Source organism: Rattus norvegicus, chromosome 5, assembly GCF_036323735.1.
Source record: "Rattus norvegicus strain BN/NHsdMcwi chromosome 5, GRCr8, whole genome shotgun sequence".
NCBI lineage: Eukaryota > Metazoa > Chordata > Mammalia > Rodentia > Muridae > Rattus > Rattus norvegicus.
Genome location: NC_086023.1, coordinates 7,462,759 through 7,484,195, shown reverse-complemented (window position 1 = coordinate 7,484,195; position 21,437 = coordinate 7,462,759). Strand labels below are relative to the sequence as shown.

The 21,437-nt window shown below is 42.2% G+C and overlaps 1 protein-coding gene and 1 long non-coding RNA gene across 5 annotated transcripts in view; one reads left to right on the top strand and one right to left on the bottom strand.

Moving 5' to 3' along the window:
* Nucleotides 1-10,157, bottom strand: part of Ube2w (ubiquitin-conjugating enzyme E2W) — a 57,488-nt gene extending 47,331 nt beyond the window's left edge. Inside the window, exon 1 of one of the 4 annotated variants that reach the window (XM_063287053.1) lies at nucleotides 10,007-10,157. In XM_063287053.1, the coding sequence (XP_063143123.1) occupies nucleotides 10,007-10,108 (102 nt within the window). In that variant the 5' untranslated portion in view covers nucleotides 10,109-10,157. The other 3 variants (XM_063287052.1, NM_001401288.1, XM_063287054.1) reach the window with 3 other exon arrangements.
* A 63-nt stretch (nucleotides 10,158-10,220) lies between these two features.
* LOC134486910 (uncharacterized) lies at nucleotides 10,221-21,304 on the top strand. Its single transcript, XR_010066469.1, has 2 exons — nucleotides 10,221-12,016; nucleotides 20,831-21,304. It is a non-coding gene; the product is annotated as an uncharacterized LOC134486910 (long non-coding RNA).
* The last annotated feature ends 133 nt before the right edge of the window (nucleotides 21,305-21,437 follow it).

Sequence of the window (21,437 nt, the reverse complement as noted above, 5' to 3'; positions counted from 1 at the left end):
CCAGTGACTTCAAGGCCAGTCTGGGCTAGAGAGTGAAACCCTATGGTGAGGTAGAGGGTAGGGAAGGTAGGGGCTATACCTCTACTGAACATATCTTTTGTCATCATTCACACACACACACACACACACACACACACACACACACACACACACACTCTTGTAGTATACTGTCAAATACCATTACATTGTAATAAGCTTAAACAAGCAAGAGATAATTTAAAGTGTACAAGAGATAGGTCTCAGCAGTTGGAAAGCTGAGCCAAGATGGACAGAAAGTTTGAAGACATCTTAGACAGCCCTATTTATAATACACTGGCACATATACACACAAGAATCTGCATCTAGTATATAAAAATGTTATGAAAATTTACATAAGGATTTGCTCATCTAAGGATTTTAGTATCCTAGCCCCGAAATGGTAGCATACACCTTTAAAATCAGCACTTGGGAGGCAGAGGCAGGCAGATCTCAGTGAATTCAAAGCCAGCCTGGTCTACAGAGAGGGTTCCAGGACAGCCAGGAATACACAGAGCAACCCGTCTTGAAAAAGTGACGAGGGACAACTGTATTAGGTCATTTAACAACTGCGTGGCACACAGCCCCCTTGGGTCCTTTCTATGCGTTATGTATAGTTATGCAGAGTTAGCTGGGGGTTCCCAGCTATCCTAAAGAGGAAGACTAGTTAATCGGGGAAGCCCAGCCTCCCAATCTCTAGGTAGAGGCTAACAGTGGAGGTGACAACAAGTGACCAATGACAACATCAAATCATGCTTCCGTAACAAAACTTCAGAGGTCAGTTGCTAGACTACTTACCCAGCATACATGAAGACCTGCATTCAAACCCCAGCACAGTATAAACAAAGTCTAAGGGACCATCCCTGTAACCCTAGTTATATTCAAGGACCAGAAGTTCATGTTCATCCTCAGCTACACTGTAGGTTGACACTCTGGTGTAAACAAGACCCTGTCTCAAGGGGAAAAGTCTATAAAAGCTGGTTTTGAAGAGCTTCTGGGTTGAGCAAGACCTCATCTGCATTCCAACTCTAAGGAACAGACTCCGAAACTCGAGAGAGATCCTTAGGAATCTCACTATGTGTCGCCTCATCTGGCTCTTTATTTGTGTCCTTTGGAATGCTTTCACTGTTGAGCACCGTATAGAATGCCTTTACTCCAGCACTCTGGAAGCAGAGGCAAATCTCTGTGAGTTCAAGGCCAGCCTGGACTATATAGAGTTCTAAGACATCCAGGCTACATAGAAGACTCTGTGTCAAAATAACAACAACAAAACTCTTCATGGTTACGTGTGGTGACTTGTGTCTGTACTGTCAGTACTCAAGAAACTAAGAACTGCTAACAAGAAAACCAGAAATTCCTTCATAATACACAACCAACTGTGTCCACTATTTGGAGTGCTATGAGCCAACTGAAGAAAATTATTAAAGGGATAGAGGAGCTACTCAGCTGAGAATCTCCAATTTGGAGGCTAATCAGACAGAACTTGGAAGTAACCTGGGACTCTATGCTTGCAACTGGTATGTATCTAAGCAGGGGGCATTCTTGTAGGGCCTGTATTAACTCTGGTCAGAATATGAACTGGATTGAACTGTAGATCACCCAACTGATATCGGATAAATACTTTATGGAGGAAATGAACTCAGAAGTATCAAGTGTTATGAGTAAAGAACATAGAAAAGTTTTCTCTATGGACTTAGAAACTTAAAATATAACAACTCCACTCCTCCGTATACATCTGAAACAAATTAAAATATGCATGGACACAGAAAGCATTGTTCATCACAACAGGAAACAATCTCAGCTATCAATTGATAAATGAAAGCAGGAAACAAAATCAACTTGACAAATGGATAAATAAACCCCTTACAACATAAAATGGACTATTACTTATTCCTATCCCCTGAAAATACTGATAAGATCTGCACCAGAAATAAACTCACAGACTCAGAGCCTATGAACCCAGTGATTCTGGCTTTCTTGAGGTTAGAGGAAAGAGGAACGTGGAAGCAACCGCAAACACTAGGCTTCTTCCGAGGTTGATAAAAATATGAAAAACAGTATTCATGGAGTGGACATATCAAAAGCCTTGCAATATACTTTATAACTCATGAGCTCTTTCTCTATCTTATTTATTTATGTGCTACATGTACAACCCAAGCCTTACCACTGAACTATAACCCAGCCTGAACATTTCAATTTAAAGGGAAACTAGGCCGCCTTGACAAGTGGCACAGAAGGCTCACAATCTTACTTGGCCAGCTCTCAAATTATTAAGATGGCTGGTAGAGAATGCACACTAACTGGAGTGCGTACTTCCGCCCCACTTCCTATGATGTGGGAGTCCTCATATGACAATCATAAAAGAAATCTACTGATAGTCAATACAAACACCAGAAATCAAAAGGACAAGCAAAACAAAACCCTTGCTGGAGAGTTTAAATCTGGAGCCCTCCAGCATTGTAGTTAAAATCTCAAGCAAGTCAAAAAAGTTCATGAAATCAGATGATCTGCAAGTTTATCAAATATGACTATTTTATGCTTAATAGAGAAAAAGTTATAAAGCTATTAAAATATAAAATCAAAATCAAATCCAAGCATCCTGTATTCTAGAAACTGTGCTCACTCATTCACCATGTACAGGGCCCTCCTATACACCAGCCATCCAGTTCCACGCATAGTTTCCAATATATCCTAATTTGGAGGGACTTAGCAAAGTGAGTTCATCATGTGGGGAAGAGTGGTGTTTGTACTGGTTAATCAGAGAAGGCCGGCCACCCTGAAGAGCTGCAGCTAAGGATGTGAATGGGAGCAGGGAGGAAAGGCCTGATGGAAACAAAAGGAGCCAAGACCTAACAGGAACCTGAGTGTTTGGGAGAGGTTAAGGCCTTAGCTCAGTGGTTCTCACCCTTGCTAACGCTTCCTTCAATACAGTTATTTCCACATGTTATAGTGACCCCAACTATAAAATTATTTCCTTGCTACTTCATAACTGAAATTTTGCAACTGTTTTGAATCATAATGTAAATATATGATTGCAGGATGTATGATATGTGACCCCTATGGGGGGTCCGACAGGGTGAAAACTGCTGCCTTAGTCCTGTCACAGTTTGAGCAAAATAAGGAAGCCAGTCAGGTTGTGACTGAAGTGGTCATTTGCCTTTTGTCAGATGTGCTGGAGAAAAACAGTAAGGGTCCAAAAGTGAAGCTGGAAAATCATCTGTGAAACTGCTAATATAAAATCCAGAAAGGAATGACGATAATGTAATCTGCAAGAGGAGACTGTTCACTTCTGGGTCTCTCGTGCAAGTAGAATTAACATAATCTGCAGATGGTCTGGTGATGGGGTGGGATGAATCTAAGGTTCCTAATTCGGAAATAAAGAAGCTGGCAAGTACCAACAAAGAAAACGTGTTTGGGGAAGAGAATTCATAAAAGCAATTTTATAACTGGGTGAGATGGTTCATGACTATAATTGTGGAAAAAAAAAAGTGGAGGATTCCAAATTTACAGCCATTCTAGGCTACATATTAGGAGATCCTGCCTCAAAACAAAAATCATAAAGGCATTTTATCCATATTTGCCTCTCCCAATCTTCTGTCTTAACCACTCCATTGCAAACGGTTTTTTGTAGCATAGGTTCTCGGGTCTCAAGACAGCCCCCATCCTAGAGCCCCTGATTCCAGAGTCCATGCTATTTATTCCTAAGAGTTTTTATAATAGTTTTATAAAGGCATCTGAATGATAAGAGTTCTTTGTTTTGTTCTAAACATCTCAGAGCCATGCAGTATTCCTTTGTGATCAAAAACCTATCCTCAAAAACTTTTAAAACACCTGAAAAACTCAAACAAGGTTTTGCAGATATCAATCACGAGCAGACCAATTAGAGAGATACAATGCATGTCACCAAGTAGGTGCTCCGCTTAGGTAAGTAACAAGCCAAAGGGCATGCCAGATCACACTTTTAATTTTCCTTGATGATAAAGAAGAGTGCCTTTGAACAGTAAAAACTCCCATCATAACTTTCTCAGTACATAGCTAATATACACACAATTTGATCCATAAAGTTATTTTATTACGAATGTTAAGGAATATTTCCTCCTCCTACTGCCTTTCCCTAGCTGCCCTGGAACTGGCTATATAGACCAGAACTCACAGAAATCTGCCTGCCTATGTCTCTCAAGCACTAGAGATTTAAGGTGTGTACTACCATGCCAGAGTCCATTCAGTTTTTTAGTGACAGAGGCTATATATAAATCAGTGTACTGACAAGACTTGTTTCTTCTATGGAGTGCTGTGGATGGAACCCAGAGTCTGAGGTACATGGGGCAAATGTGCTGCCACTGGGCAACAGAGCCCCAGCCCATTTGCTTGACTCCTGAGCTAACTCATCATCCTAGTAACTTCTCTCAGTGCCAAACTTAGTGAATCTTCACTACCTTCAAATGTACAGCCTCTCTCTAGATTCCAGAAGTTGGCTTCAAATCTGGTTTGCTAGCTATTACATAATTTTTAAGAAGTCACTTCTCCAAATAAGTATCTTACAGAAACTGCTAAGTCACAATAAAAGAGTTACCTGACAAACTGCAGTAAGAATCAGATGAAAAAAATATAGAAGTACTTAGGAAAAGTTTTACAAATACATACAAGACAATGAACAACTCTTTAGACTATACAATGTGAATAGGGGTTTTAAAGTATTTCTGGGTAGCTATTCAACCTTGCCACTAATAATCTGCATAACAGATTTTCCTAAAGTAGACTTAGTTAAAGACTTGTTATTCCTGAATGCTTCTTCACTATACTCACAAGCTTTGTTCGCACTTTAAAGATTAAAGCACTTTCTTCCCGCTGTCATAGAGTCATTGGGAAGGGGTGCTTGAAGGGTTAAAAATCTATACACTTCGAAGACAAATATACAAGTGATAGATCCCAAACTAAAAGGGACAGAAGACCCATTACGTTGTGCTTTTGTTCACTTATGTTTGTCATTTACAAAGAATACTCTTGGAGAGAAGAAGGAGGTTTCCACAAAAATAACCACATTATAGTTGACAAACATCAACTATTATGTGCTAGACTCCTAAGATCATAACCGTAACATGGGTCAAATTAGGAAAACATACCAGATAGATTTTAGTAGTCCACTGCCTTACTCACTCAGCCACCTTATTCCAATTATGTTTTAATAAAAAAAAAAATGTTGGGGCTGGAGAAATGACTCAATGGTTAAGAGCACTGACTGCTCTTCCAGAGGTCCTGAGTTCAATTCCTAGCACAGCATGATGGCTCACAAGCATCTGTAATGAGATCTGATGCTCTCTTCTGATGTGTCTGAAGACAGCTACAGTGTACTTATGTATGATAAATAAACCTTTTTTAAAAAAAATGTTGTTGAGACAGGGCCTCATTATATAGCCCTGGATGTCATAGAACTTGCTCTGAAGACTAGACTCAGAGATCCTCCTGACTCTGCCTCCCAAGTGCTAAGATTAAAGGCTTGCACCACCCAGCTTCAATCAGGTAAATTTTAAAACTTTTAGTTTAAAGGAGTATGAACAAAATGGCTACATAGTAAATCTGAAAATATGTATGAAAGTCAGACTAAATAATTCATAACATGAAATAATCTGTAAGAAATGGGAAAATAGGGGCTGGGGATTTAGCTCAGTGGTAGAGCGCTTACCTAGGAAGGCGCAAGGCCCTGGGTTTGGTCCCCAGCTCCGAAAAAAAAGAACCAAAAAAAAAAAAAAAAAAAAAAGAAATGGGAAAATAAATATATATAATACATACACACACACACACACACACACACACACACACAAAATGGAAAAAATAACCTGTATTGTTATGGTTTACCAACTTTTTAGAATCACATTTAAAAAACCTAATAATGCTTCTGCAGTATATAAGGGAAGTTTTAAACTCGTCTTCCAAGTGCTACTAGCACTGAAACCTATTACTAATATCTTTTCACTTAATTTTTAAAAAAATCTTTTTGAATTAACAAAATTAAGTTTAGGCCGATTTCTTACCATTTTAAGTATTACAATTGGCAATACTTAAGCAATATTTTAAGAATGAGTTCTTAGGGCTGGAGAGATGGATCAGCAGTTAAGAGTGCTTGTTGTGCTTTCCGAGGACCCAGCGTCCACATGGTGACTCACAATTTTAACTCCAGTTTCAGTGGATCTAAAGCCCTCTTTGGCTTCTTCAGGCATACACAAACATACACGCCAGGGAAAACGCTCATGCACATAAAACAAAAATATATCTGAAAGTTTTTTTAAAGAAAGAATTCTTTTTTTAAAGATTTTATTTTATTGTATATGAGTACACTGTAGCTGCCTTCAGACACACCAGAAGAGGGCATCAGATCTCATTACAGATGGCTGTGAGCCACCATGTGGTTGCTGGGATTTGAACTCAGGACCTCTGGAAGAGCAGTCGGTGCTCTTAACCGCTGAGCCATCTCTCCAGCCCTAAAGAAAGAATTCTTACTTGGTGGTTTCTGACTTTGCTTTAAGGAGAACTAGAGGAAGCAGAGGTGAAGAAAGGGAGAAGCAGGCATCAGAGTGTGAAGTGTCACACTGAACTGCACGCTGGGGGGTTGGGGATTTGGCTCAGTGGTAGAACGCTTGCCTAGCAAGAGCAAGGCCCTGGGTTCAATCCCCAGCTCCGGGAAAAAAAAAAAAAAAAGAATAGAAAAAACTATGTAGGGCTGGAGAGGTGGCTCAGTGGTTAAGAGCACTGACTGCTCTTCCAGAGGTCATGAGTTCAATTCCCAGCAACCACATGGTAGCTCACAACCATCTGTGATGAGATCTGGTGCCCTCTTCTGGCCTGTAGTCACATATGCAGGCAGAATGCTGTACATAAAATAAATAAAAATAAATCTTTAAAAAAAAAAAAAAGAACTGCACGCTGACAGTGCTAGCAACAGCAGCTTCCCCACAGGATTCCCCACAGGACACGGGTGGGCACAAGAACAAAGTCCCTCAGGAGCCTGGCTAGGTGCTTCCAGACTAACATCATCATCTGTCTGACAGTACTTAGTGTGAATGAAAAGAAGTTGAGAACACTGGCAGAATACATGACAGCAAAGTCAGGCACAGCACATCAACCTGTAAACCCAGGCAGGACTCAAGAGACCCAGGCAGGAAGAGCTCCAATGTGAGGTAAGCCAAGGCTACCTAACAAGAACCCATTTCAAATGTGAGGTAGGCCGAGGCTACCCAGCAAGAACCCATGTCAAATGTGAGGTAGGCCGAGGCTACCCAGCAAGAACCCATTTCAAATGTGAGGTAGGCCGAGGCTACCCAACAAGAACCCATTTCAAAGAATGAAGCTAAAACATGGAAGAACAAGCTGGGCAGAAGCAGCCACACCTTCAACCTCACTCAGCACTCAGGAGGCAGAGGCAGGCGGTTTTACAGGGCAGCCCGTTCTACCAAAACAACACAACAGAAACATGAAAGTCAGTATAACCTCAATTTTAAGTCCATATTCTCTAGTCAGAAGCAAAGACTCTCCTTACTTGGTTTTACTGCATTTAAAAACTATTCCATTGCTAGCAAGTCTTACAATACAGATGTACAGTATGCACAGTTTTAAAATACAGCAGCTCCTATTTGCAGCTTAAGTAATCTCTTCGTTAGCAATAATAATATCCCCTATGGTAAGATATGGAAGTCTAATCTTATCTAAAGTACTTGTTAAGTTAATGAACACATTTGATCACTTAGTTACAGTGCTGTGTTTATTTACATTATTTTGAAAAGAACTAACTTCTGCTGTGGAGATGGTCAGGAAACAAACTTTGAGCAAAGATACTAAAATGAAAACCGCAAAGAGTGAGTCTGCTATGGAGCTGACAGATAGAGCAGTGGTTAAGAGCAACAATTACTCTTGTGGAAGACTCCAGTTTGGTTCCCAGCATCCACACCCAGCAGCTGGCAAACACCTGTAACTCAGACCCAGAGCAGGCGTGGCCTACACAGGCACTTGCGTGTGCGCGCGCATACACACACACACACACACACACACACACACACACACACACACACACACACACACTGAGGGGGGGGCAGTGTTAAGACAATACACACAATTAAGAAATAAATAAATCTTTGTCAGAATGCTACTCTTTCCAGAAAAATTATCAGATACTTCGAAATACATATAAAAAGGTCAAGATTTAACTTTAGAACAGAAAGGATTGGTTCCTACACTAATCAGACAAAAGAAAGACACTGCTCCTCTACAGTAGTGGTTGAAGCATATAAACAGGCAGAAAAGGCATTTTCCCCACTAATAAAGACAGAGTAAATTCCAAAAATACCAATCTCTCTTACAAACAGATCTGCCTTTTCTAAATACCTGAAGTGTAAAAGCTAACCAGCTCTCCTGCCAAATACAAGTGTGGTAGATTTTAATCTTGATTTTTAGTTTTAAATAATGCCTGTATCTTAAGACAGATCATCTTCAGGTGTTCATAACAAATAATGTCTTAGTGCAGAAAATCGTAAAGCAATCATATAGCCCATCGGCTGTCCAACTGATGTTCCACAGTTCCTTTTTTTTGGCCTCAAATGACGAAACTTCTCTAACGTCTCTGGGGAGATGAGTAAAGTATAACGTTTCCTGAAATTGTTCTTGTTTCGCTGCACCATTTCGTGACACCTCTTCAACTAGAAATGTTACTAGCAGTTTTATTGTTCTGCAGGAGAGGCCAACAGGACAAGCAAATGCAAAAAGAATACCATAAGGAAAGCAGATTGAAGGAAGATACAGGGAAAGGGGGGAAATACAGAAGAATGAAAACCATTTCTATCACAGAGAAGCGCCAACAATGAGATCTTGACTATTCTAGAAACAAAAGCCAAAAACTCTTCTAAGGAAAAATGCGGTTTCTCTCTTTACTTGAGCTGTTGTTAAAACTCCAAAAGGCGTTTCGCTGACACTACAAGAGTTCTACTCTCCCTTCCTGTGTGCTTTAACACCGCTAGCCCCATCTGAAAATTAAATGCCCGCGATAGATCATGCAATCTCTAGAAACCACAATTGTGGTTGCCATCTTTGCCTGAAAAAAATCATTTTTCTCGGATTTGCAAGGGGGGGGGGGGAAGGAATACATTAAGTTGGAAGACGAGATAACCACCATCAAGTCAGAGAGGGCATGGGTTAAAAGACGCCTTCTACCAAACTAAGGTTTTAAAGGTCTGGGAAAGAAGGGCAAAGAAGACACAGCCTTACCGAGTCCGCAAGGGTGGGGCATCGTAAGAAATAAAAAAATTAAGAGGGCGAGTTTCTATCGAGGCGGAGGAGCAGGCCCAGGAGCTCGCACGCTGGGTGGCACAGGACGCTGGGGACAGGGACGTAGGGCGGCTTCGAAGAGACGTGGGCTGCCAGGGAATGCCCAGAGTGCGGGCTGACAGGAGGAGGCACCCACGGGGGCACAGGATGAAGATCAGAGAAGTGCGAGCAGGAGCCCAGCGATCCGAGGCTGCGCGTGGGAGGCCGGGCAGAGGCCGCGGGGCGCCGTGGGCAGGCGGCCGTCCTCGGCGAGGCGCTCTCCGGCTACCCCACGCTCTGCCCGTCTCCGGCCTCCCCGACCGCGGGCGAGGGCAGTGGGCACAGCTGTTTCCACCCCGCCAGGGAGCGCGAGGGGAAAAGCATCCCCGTGGTATCCGGGGAGCCGAGCGGCAGCGATCCTCGCGCAGGAGCGCGGAGCGGAGCCTCCACCGCGGAGCGCACGCCGAACTTCGCCCTTTCTTCCCCTCAGCCGCCTTTATGCTACAACTTCGCGGCCGCGACTGTCCGCGGCCACCGACCGACACCCCCGCTCCGCTCTCCACCCGGCGATCCCCTACGCCCCGAGGTCAGGGAAAGTCACCCGGAGCCGGGCCCAGAGGTCCCGGACGCCGCCCCCACGCCGAAGCTCGCCCCGTCTCGGTGGCCCTCTCACCCTCCCCGCTGCAGCAGCTCCGCTCACCTGCATTGACGCCATGATGAAACCATCCCCCCAAGGCCAGCGAGGCCTGAGACGCAGGGGGCGGAGCCGCCGTGCTCGCGTCACGCCGCGGGGGCCCAACATCCCGGGCACGGGGGTGGAGTCGCCGATGGGAAGGGGGCCCGCGTGCTCGATTGGCTAGCGCGCGGGTGCCCGGGGGGCGGGGCGGGGCGGGGCGGGGCCGGGTGGGCGGGGCCAGGCTGGGCCAGGCGCCTTGGGTACCTTGCATCCCAGCCAGTTTACACGCCCGCCCACCATCAGTGCTGGCTGGGTCGCTGCTCAGGGTTGGGCCAGCGGCGGTGTGTTGAGGTCAGGAAGCTGTCTGAATCCGCGGGCATTTGGTGGGAAGGGGATCTCATTTTGTTTTTCCAGCTACAAGTGTAAGATTTATAGTCCGTGCCGCGTCCCCAACCCTCGTATGTCTTTTTTACACCTACCGCGTTTTAGCTCCTGAGCCAGATACAACTTCACCTGGAGATGCTTTCTTTGCAGACCTAGGAAGTTTCTACTTTGAGGGGCAGAGAGTCACAGGTTTCCCCATAGGACAGAAAGAAAACTGAGAGCAGGGCAACGCTGTGGTCTTAAAGGCAAGAGCAATTGGATTTGCTGAGTTGAAACGTGCTGGGAAAGGAAGGAGGGAGACTAATGGAGTTCCCTTTTGTGTGCAATTTTTCTAGTTCCCCAACCCTTTAAATTGTAAAGTCCAGGTGTACTGTAATAGTCGTTGTTACATCAGGCTAACTTTGATTAGCGATTTCACTCTAGCCGTGACATTTCAATATAATAATATAGTTCACGTTATAATATACCTTCTACCATGCCTAGATTTCTCTTCAGCCTATTCTGTGGTGGACAGTGCATGATCAGATGACCTATGAGTGAGTTTGAGTAGGATACGCTGAGCATACAGAATTTATTCTAGAAATGTACCAGTTCTGCCAATATTTATCAGAAGTCACATTTTTAAAGCTCTTCCGGAACTGAAGATGTCGTTTGGTATATATGAAGAAAATGGAAACCAAAAGCTTGCACCTCGTGTCCTGTCTCTAAAAGAATCAAAGAGGATGGCATGTTGAGTAGAAGACTTTTACTTTACCAGAATGAAAGCTTAAATCTTTATTTTTATTAACTTGGCTTCGTTTTTAGACATTTCTTTAAGATATAAATATAATGGTGATGTAGGTTATCACTCTTCACACTTAAGATAGATCACGATGTTCTCTGGGAACATCCGTAAGAAATGTGTTCAAAAAAGGAAAAGATCTTTAAATGTGCCAGTTATTCTATGGTGTGATATTCAAGACGGTTTATCTTCACCATAAAGGGACTTTGTCATGGAGGTTTCCGTGACTTGCAATACAAGAATCAATCAGAAGCATATCCACCGTCTCTCCAGGTGTGTTGTTACCATTACAACTTGAAATAAAGTGCCCACATAACCGAGTGAACGAGGTAAGCTTACAGGAAGGGTTCTCAACCAGTTCTTCCAGAGATCTTTGTGCCTGTGATCTCAGGTTGAAATGTACCAGCTAACACATGTTGTTTAAAAGCTGATTCTTCTCAAAGGTGTAAGTGATGAAGGAGACTCCACAAACATAGCATTATGACCTCATCAGAGTAAATAAATAGCCGCCTAGGCAAGGTACTCAGAAGGGAGAAAAGCAGATACAGGAACTTTGTTGCTTACAGTAGAACTAATGTCTTGTCTTCACCTCACATGATCTTCACAGGAGGCAAAAAGTCCACGTTAATCACATCCTAGGAAATGCTAAGCAGTTCATAACTACCTATCATCTTTATTCTTTAATTTATACATAATAGAGGGTGGGGTATATAGTTCACTGGGAAAGTCTGTGGTTAACATGTAGGCGACCCTGAATTTGATCTCTCAGCATAGAAAGCAAAACAAAAGGCAAAGGTGTACAACAGACTGTTCCTGACATACTCAAGAGCAAAGAATGTGACTTTTGGGCAGTGTAAAGGCTACTTTCAGTGAGTATAAAGTGTTTCTAAAACTCTTGACTGTCCACTATTTGATGAAGATGCTCACATTTTTTTTCTCAGAACGTGGCTTATTGGATAGGCAACTTAAAGTGCCTGATAGTACCAAAAGGGGAAAAGGAAGCAAATCTCCAACAAGAGGGTTGGAATAGACACAACCATGGTAGAGAAAGACTCAGCAATGATGAAAGAAAAAATTTTAAAAGCAATATTTGCAATAAAACATAAGTAGCACAAAATGTAATGTAATTCCACTTATCAATTCAAACAAATTATAGAATACGTCTTTGAGACAACTAGAGCCAAGGAAAAAATAGAATGGATATGAAGGAATTGTTATTTAGCTGGAATTATTCTTTAGGTGAGTGGTGGTAGCAGAGGCAGGTGGATCTCTGTGAGTTTGAGGCCAGCCCGGTCTTCAGAGTTCCAGGACAGCCAGGGGCTATACAGAGAAACCCTGTCTCAAAAAAACAACCAACCAAACAGAATCGAATTGTTGTTTATATAAGATTTAATAATGGTATTCAGTTTTTAATTTCCACAGCAAGTAGGATGACAATCGGCTAGCAAGGAGAGGCAGTTCTTCCTCCTCTCCTGAACCATTCTGACTTTCATCTCTTGTGAGAAAAAACAGGAGAGTATAATGTGTGGGCAGGTGTTGGAAGTCTCCCCTTCCAAGGGCAGGAGAAAACCTGAGATAATGCTGACTAAGATAGCCATTGCACATTCTGATTGGATGGAGAAAATATGAGACCCTCTAGTAATATTGGAGGAGCCATAATGAGTGCAGGTCACTGCCACAATTTCTGTAATGTGATGCAGCTCACCGCTGCCTTTGGTCCAGTGACTCACTGGAGTGGGTTGCAGAAGCAGTGTGCTGAAGCTTTGCTTGCCGAAGTATGAGGACACAGTAGAAGACAGGGTCTGCTTGCCTGAGTCTGTCTCCCAGGGGCTGTTCATAGTTGATCTCTCCAGAGAAATGGACGCATCCCACACTTACAGCTTACTTATTGTTGGTTAGAAAGGAGATTAAGGGGGCAGGAGAGATGCTCAGCGGTTAAGAGCACTGACTGCTCTTCCAGAGGTCCTGAGTTCAGTTCCCAGCAACCACATGGTGGCTCACAACCATCTGTAATGGGATCTGATGCCCTCTGCTGGTGTCTAAGACAGCTACAGTGTACTCATATACATTAAGTAAATCTTTAAAAAAAAAAGGGCATTAAATGAGGATTGGAGGTTGGATTCCCATCCTAGCCCTGTCATTAGCAATCGTAGATAAGGCCCTACAGTCTATTCCCTCATTAATACACCAAATTGCATAACCTCCATGGTTTTGTATGGATTTCAAATTTGGGCAGCTAGTAAAAAAAATTATTTGTTTGTTTTTGTTCTTTTGAGATAAGTTTTTCTCTCTTGTAATCCCAACTCTATAGATCAGGCTGACCTCAAACTCCGAAATCTACCTATTTCTGACTGCTGGGAACAAAGATATGCCCCATAACTTCCAGCTTTTGAAAATTTAAATTTGCTTTTGGATGGTGGGAGCAAAGACATCATGTAGGCTAGGGGGCTATTAGTCCGTGTGGCAGAATTTACCAGGATCCACCACCAGAAGATTTTTAACATAGAATAGTTGAATTTCTGATGCATGGACTTTTGAGGACCATAAAACATGAAAAGCTATGGGCTGATAACCAAGAAATGAATGTATTGCTGGAAGAGAGATTTGGGATGCTTTGAGTGACCTGGATGCTTTTGTTAGATTTAGGAGGAGTCTAGGAATGTTCAGAGACTAGACTGTGGGAGCAATGGCCTTTGGGGATTGTAGAACAATAGCTAGTGACTAATCATTTTAGAGCTACGTTATGCTTTTTGCTTTGTGTGTTTGTGATGTGTGCATGTGTATGTATGCATGATTGCACTTGGGTAGGCACAGGTTGGAGATGTGTACATGTGCATGAATGTCAGGAATCACCTTTGATCACTCTTCTATTGTACTCACTGAGGCAGAGTCAATCAAACCTAGGGTTTGCCAAATAGAGTTAATTTAGCTACCTAGTTTGCTCTGGGGTTTTCTGTTTTTCCACCTTCTGAGGATAGAATTTCACCACACATGTCTGTAAGTTCTGAGGAATACCAGTCCTCAGGCTTGCGTGGTAAGTGCTTTAGCCACTGAGACATCTCAGTTAATTTTGGTGTGTGGTGTTGATTCTATTTAAGATTTTTAAAAATTTTAATCATTTCATTTTATTGTATGGATGTTTGCCCAACTGTGTGTGCATCACATGCATACAGTACCTGCAGAGGCCAGGAGAGGACATTAGATCATGCAGAACTGGATTACAGACCATTGCAAGATGTCATGCAGGTGCTGGGAATTGAACTCAGATCCTCTCCAAAAGCAGCAAGTGCTTTTTACTGTGCCCTCTAGCCCTGTAAGTTTTTCTTAACAATAAAATTTAATATGGGGGTTGGGGATTTAGCTCAGTGGTAGAGCCCTTGCCTAGGAAGCACAAGGCCCTGGGTTCGGTCCCCAGCTCTGAAAAAAAGAACCAAAAAAAATTTAATATGTATATATATGTAATATATACATATATTATATATATATATGTAAAAGATTAATGAAATAGAATTAAACACTGGTCCATCTCCCCAATCAATGTTTTCTTGTTGATGTAATGGAACTATTCTAAAATTACACTCATGGTTGTTTACCCAAATGTAGAAACTTACTACGAAGTACTAAATTATACACATAAAGTGAGTACTTACGTATATTGTAACTCAATAAGCCTGTTATAAAAGGAGAGAAGGTGTGGGGGGGGGAGGGGACTTCTGTGATCCCAGAATTCAAATTCAACAAGCATTCCAGAGGATGAGGTCAACCTGGCTACTTACCAAGACACTGGAAGGGGGGGAGGAAGAGGGAGGAGGGATGGGGTAGGGAAGGGAGGATGAGCCACAGTGGCATGTAGCTGAGGACTAGCTAATTGGGAGGCTGAAGCAGGAAGCTGGAGGTAGGAATTCAGGGGCATCTCTAGAACTCATTTTAAAGAAACTATTCATTGCTTTTCATTTTGTGTTTCTGTTTTGATTTTTTTTTTTTTTGAGATAGGGTCTCATACAGTTCAGGTTGTAGATCATAATTTCCAAAAGAACACATACGTTGGGAACAATGCTCATGGAGTCTGCTGTAGAGGTAGAGATGACTGCTAGAATCTCTGGTCAGTGCTTGCAGATGCAACCAAAGCACATCATGCCCATTAGCCTTAACGGCAGGAAGATCTCTGCTAGCTCGAGGCCTGCAAGGTCCACACAGAGAGTTCTAGACAGCCAAGACTACAGAGGCAGACCTTGTCTCAAAGGAAGGAAGGAAGGAAGGAAGGAAGGAAGGAAGGAAGGAAGGAAGGAAAGAAGGAAGGAAGGAAAGAAGGAAGGAAGGAAAGAAGGAAGGAAGGAAAGAAGGAGGAAGGAAGAAGGAAGGAAGGAAGAAGGAAGGAAGGAAGGAAAGAAGGAAGGAAGGAAGGAAAGGAGGAAGGAAGAAGGAAGGAAGGAAGGAAGGAAGGAAGGAAAGAAGGAGGAAGGAAGAAGGAAGGAAGGAAAGAAGGAAGGAAGGAAAGAAGGAAGGAAGAAGGAAGGAAGGAAGAAGGAAGGAAAGAAGGAAGGAAGGAAAGAAGGAGGAAGGAAGAAGGAAGGAAGGAAGAAGGAAGGAAGGAAGGAAAGAAGAAGGAAGGAAGGAAAGGAGGAAGGAAGGAAGGAAAGAAGGAGGAAGGAAGGAAGAAGGAAGGAAGGAAGAAGAAAAGAGAAAGCAGAAAGGGAGAAAGGCTATATATGACAAATGTATAGCCAACATTATATTAAACAGGGAAAAACTCAGTCAGAAATAGACTAGATTGTCTGTACTTTCCCCATTCTCATCCAATATAGTACTAGATGCCTTAGGTAGACCAGAATACAGGAGATCAAATAAAACATATACAAACAGAACAGGAAGAAGCCAAAGGATTGTATGTAGATGGTATGATTTTAAACATAAAAGATTCTAAATATATGCCAGATGACTCTTGGAACTGACAACCACTTACGGCAAAGTGGCAGTTAATTGCAGCAAAATACCCACACAAAATCATTAGTCTTCCCACATATATCAATGACAAACTGAGGAAGAACTCAGGGAAACAATGTCATTCACAGTGGCCCCAAGAACTATCAGGAATCCTTGGTATACTCCTAAAAAGGATCTGAAAAGTTTTGTTTTGTTTCTGAGACAGGGTTTCTCTATGTAGCCCTGGCTCTACTAGAACTTGCTGGCCAGCTGTTCTAGACCAAGCTGGCCTCAAACTCAGAGATTGACCTGCCTCTACCTGAATGCTGGGATCAAAGCATTGCACCACCACCCAAATGGATATGAAGGTTTGTTTGTTTGCTTGTTTGTTCAAAAAAACACTAAAACATGGAAGAAAGAAATGGTCCTGGGTTGGAAGAATAAACATTGAATGATGGCTGTCTTACTGAAAGTAATCTATCTACAGATTCAATTAAATCCCAACAAAAATTCTAATCATGTCCTTTACTAAAATAGGGGAAAATTAATGCACACTGAAGCATAAGTGACCCCAGACAACCAAAGCAGTCCTAAGCCGAAAGATAAACTGGGCCTGTCCCTTGCTGGCTGCAGCATTGGGTGAGCAGTGCTAGAGACCTGGCTCTGGTGGATGAGTGGAGGAGAGAGGGTAGGTTGACCAATTCTACTTCTGTCCAGGTTCAGAGCCAGGGCTTTGAGTTGGCCCACCCCAGTATTTACCCCATCTATGAACTGTTAGAGCAGGTGAAGGAGCTAGCCTTGCAGATCCAAAGCCTCAGGGTCTCCATGACACAGGGCATAACAGGATATTGGAGCAGAGTCTCAGTGAAGGTCCAGTATAGATAATGTAGCAGAAGCCAGAGGGTTCGAAGCAGACCAATGACTCATTTGCAAATAAAGATGTGTGAACAAAGGGTGTACTATGGGACACATTGCACACTGTGCTCCATTCATAATAGCTACAAAAGGAACCAGCCTAAAGGCCTACAAACTGAAAAATGGATAATGAAAATGTGGTATAAATATATAATGGAATTTTACCCAGACATAATGCAAAGTGAAACAATTTGCTGGAAAATACTAAGTGATGTAACTTAGGGGGACTAGGTCTCATGTTCTTGCCCCTATGTACATCCTAGTTTTGAATTTTACAGTTTGTCTGTACACTCTGGAGTGTCTGAAGAGGTCAGGGTGCTAGAAAGTGCCCATGAGAGGGGGAGATGAGGCATTAATGGGGTAAAGAGAGAGTCACACACAATGTGAGAGCAGAGGAGAATCAAAGCTTTAAGTGATAAGATTAAGTGGTGACAGAATGGAGCAGTGGGGCTGGGCTAGCATGTAAGAAAAGCCTCTGGGAACTCACTCATTTGTAAACACACACACACAAAACACTGGTACTGTTGTTGCTCTTGGTTGGGCATCACAAGATGGTAACCCTCCATTGCTAAAGGCACAACTTATTTTGGTCGGGGAACAAATTAATATTGAGTTGGAGCTAACCTGAAAATTTCCTCCCCACTGCCTAGCTTTCCTAGAACCAGGGTTGGGGGGCGGGGGAGGGTGCGCTATACAGGCTGCTGGGGCAGATGGCTCAGTAGTTAAGAGCATGTACTATTCTTGCTAAGGATGTTGGTCCAGTTTGCAGCAGCGGAATCAAGGCAGCTCACAATTGTAACTCTGCTTCCAAGGATTCTGAGTGACATCATTACCCGGCCTCTGTAGGTACCTGCATCCTGCATTCCTATGTACACACTCTCCCTTCACATATACTTTAAAAAAAAATCTAAAATTAAAATGAGGAAGTGCTTACTGTGGCCAGATTGGCCTGGAATATAAAGCTACTCTCCTCCCTTAGCCCCTAATTGTGGCGATTATGGGCATTAGATACCTCACCAGCCACCAACAATTTTTAAGGACTTTAATTTTTACCTATTCTACACATTGTTATTGTAGTTTTCCCAGTAGCTATAAAATGGAAACTCATGTTTTTATTAGCATTTCCATGACTAATGTGCATGGTTTCGTGTATCATTGGAGTAATTTGTGTATCTTCCTTGAAGAAATGTCTTATTTGTCATGGAGGAACATTAAGAGTCTAGGTCATGGAGCTGGTGAGATGGCTCAGCGGTTAAGAGCACTGGTTGTTCAGAGGTCCTGAGTTCAATTCCCAGCCACCACATGGTGGCTCACAGCCACCTGTAGGGGATCTGACGCCCTCTTCAGGCAGAAGGATGGACATGCATCAGAGCACTCAAACAAACAAAAAAAAATCTGGGTCAGCAACCACCAATCTAGAACACAGCTTTCATTTTCATTTCCTCCAGTATTTTCTGCAAATCAGGGGATTGGACAATGTACAGACAGTCCCAGGGAGACTAAGGGATACATTTACACAGAGGTGGAGACTTAAATCCATCAAAATCAAAGAAAATAAACATAACCTTTTTGAAAAGATTCAGTAGAATTAATTTAATTAAGTTACTGCCTTTGTACATCAATAAATTACCGCTATGCTAAATGTTAGAGAAGAAATAAATGTATCTCAAAGACCAAATATCTTTATTTCTAATTGTTAAACACAAGGCCAAAACCACCCTTATGAAAACTGTGCTCAGGCTAGAGAGCTCAGCGATTAAGAGCACTGACTGCTCTTCCAGAGGTCCTGAGTTCAATTCCCAGCAACCACATGGTGGTTCACACCCATCTGTAATGGGATCTGCTGCCCTCTTCTGGCGTGTCTGAAAACAGTGACAGTGTACTCATATAAATGAAATAAATCTTTAGCTTTTTGACTCTAGTACAGGCACTCCCTAAGCATGTAGCTAGAGAGTCAACACTTTAAAAACAGATCTCACAGGGGTCTCGTTACTGTTAAAAGTAGTACTTTTATATCCAGAATAGATAGTGTTTTGATGTGATGTTAAAAATAAGCAAACAAACAATTCAATGTGCTTTAAGCACAGAACTTAATAAAACTATCTCTGGGAAAAATACCACAACAGTTTTACAAAGCATCAGAGCTGGATGGTGTAATTTACACCTGCAATCCCTGTACTTGGGAGGCTAAATCGGATGATCAAACCAAGCTCACAGTCAACCTGGGCTACAGAATGAGTCCCTGTGCTCCCTTCTCCCAAGGCAAACAAAACCAATTATTTTCAGAAAAACTGACAGATATTTGAAGTCATATTAAAGCTGATTATTTCTATTTCCTACAATTCTAAATTTGGTTCTCCTGCACTACATTTTTTGCTATATTAATGTTGCGTAGAGATAGCCTCTGAAATTAAATCATTCATTACAGAGGTGAGCTCAAAGGATACCCATAGGGAGATAAAACAAGATATTCTAAGGGGAGGTGAAACATTCCATCATGCAGAGAAGCTTAAGTTCAAACAATAAACAACTCAATAGCTTCAGGAAGTCCCTAAAACTGAACAGATTCAGCAGGCCCCTACATTCCCAAACATATATAAGCAGAAAGAACTGCTGAATCATGCTCAGTCAAGTCAAGCTGATAATCAGCAGAGATCAGCTGAGCTGAGCTGAACAGGACACTTTCCAGCCTGTTGAGCTGCCTGCAATTGTGCAGCATGCTCAATTTCCATCTTTCATCAACTGTCACTCCTGCTGGGTAGGTTTCTGGTGATGCAGGTGTAACCCTTCTCTATTTCTCTAACTTTAATAACTCACTTGTTCACCAAACTGAATATTGGTGGTATTCACACCTTCTCTGTCCTTGCTTCCCTATCTGGGTAAGTAGATGCTTGCTCATGTCTCCCCAGAAATGTCACCCAACAATCAAAAAGCTATATTGACTCCATTAACTATGTACTACACTGATCCACCCTTACTTTTATTTGCTAAGTTTGGATTTAAAAACTTGACTACTGCAAAATTTAAGGAAAGGCATTTTCCATCACTTAGCTATTAAAAATATATTAGTGGATTGCCAGGTGGAGGTAGTACACACCTTTAATCTCAGCACTAGAGACCACCTTGGTCTACAGAGTGCATACACACACATATATACATGTCTATACATACACATGTACAGTAAGGAATAGATATGTAAGCAAGAAATGTTTACTGCTGTTCCAGGGATCCAAGTTTGTTTCCTCACACCCACATGGGCAGTTCACAACCACCAACCCCACAGGATCTGACACCCTCCTCTGTTCGAGGGCATTTGAACATACATCACATACACATACACACAACAACAAAAAAAATTAAGTCTCAAAAAAACCAAAAAAACAAAAAAACCAAAAAGGGGTTGGGGATTTAGCTCAGTGGTAGAGCGCTTGCCTAGCAAGCACAAGGCCCTGGGTTTGGTCCTCAGCTCCGAAGGAAAAAAAAAAAAAAAAAAAACCCAAAAACCTTTGGTTCTAAGATGGCTCAGCAAGTAAAAGCATTTGCCATGCAAGCCTGGTTATTTTAGTTAGGTTAATAGAACCCATGTCATGGAAGGAGAGAACCAACTCCACAATGCTGTCCTCTAACTACACACTTCTTAGAGACAATAAATATGCTTACAGCTTATTGGCAGAGTGCTTGCCTGCTATAAACAAAGTGCTGGGCTTGATCTAAGCATCACAGGAAGAGGGGTACGGGAAGAAACTCAAACAAAAAAGAAAAGAGACTAAAAAAAAAAAAAAGAGAATGTAAACAGAATAAACTGACATTTTTAGAGGACATAAAAAATTGTTTTTTTTTTCCAGCACCCACATGGTCGTTTACAACTGTCTAACACCATCTACCAGGTATGCATGTGGTGGAGACACGTGCACCGTCTTCAAGGAGCTGGTGAGGTAGACTGGCAGCTAGCAGGGCTGGCTGCATGATCACGAGGAAGAGTTTCAACTTCAGTACCAACCAGCACTTCCACTAACTCCAGCTCTTGGAGACTCAATACCCACTTCAGGCCTCTGAGTTCACCTGAGAGCATTCAAAGACACATAAACTTCTTTTACAAATTGTATCTTTTAGGGAGAAGAAATGTAACTTGGTGGTAAAGTGCTTGCTAGAATATTCAAGGCCCTAAGTTTGATAATCAGCATCTTAAACCCCCAAAACCTGACCTTTTGTTCTTAACTGAATGGACATACATGAAGAAATTGTAAACATACTTAACTCAGGAAAAGTCAGTACACATATGAAAAATAAATTCCGGATTAACTTCATATTAAACATACTGGTACAAAAAAAATCACAGAACATAGATTTCTTTTTATATTAAGTGAGAACCAGGACTAGAACTGGACAAGATTTCTATCGGACCACAGTACAATTCCTTGGTGGCTTAGCTCTTCCCTAGCATGCTTGAGT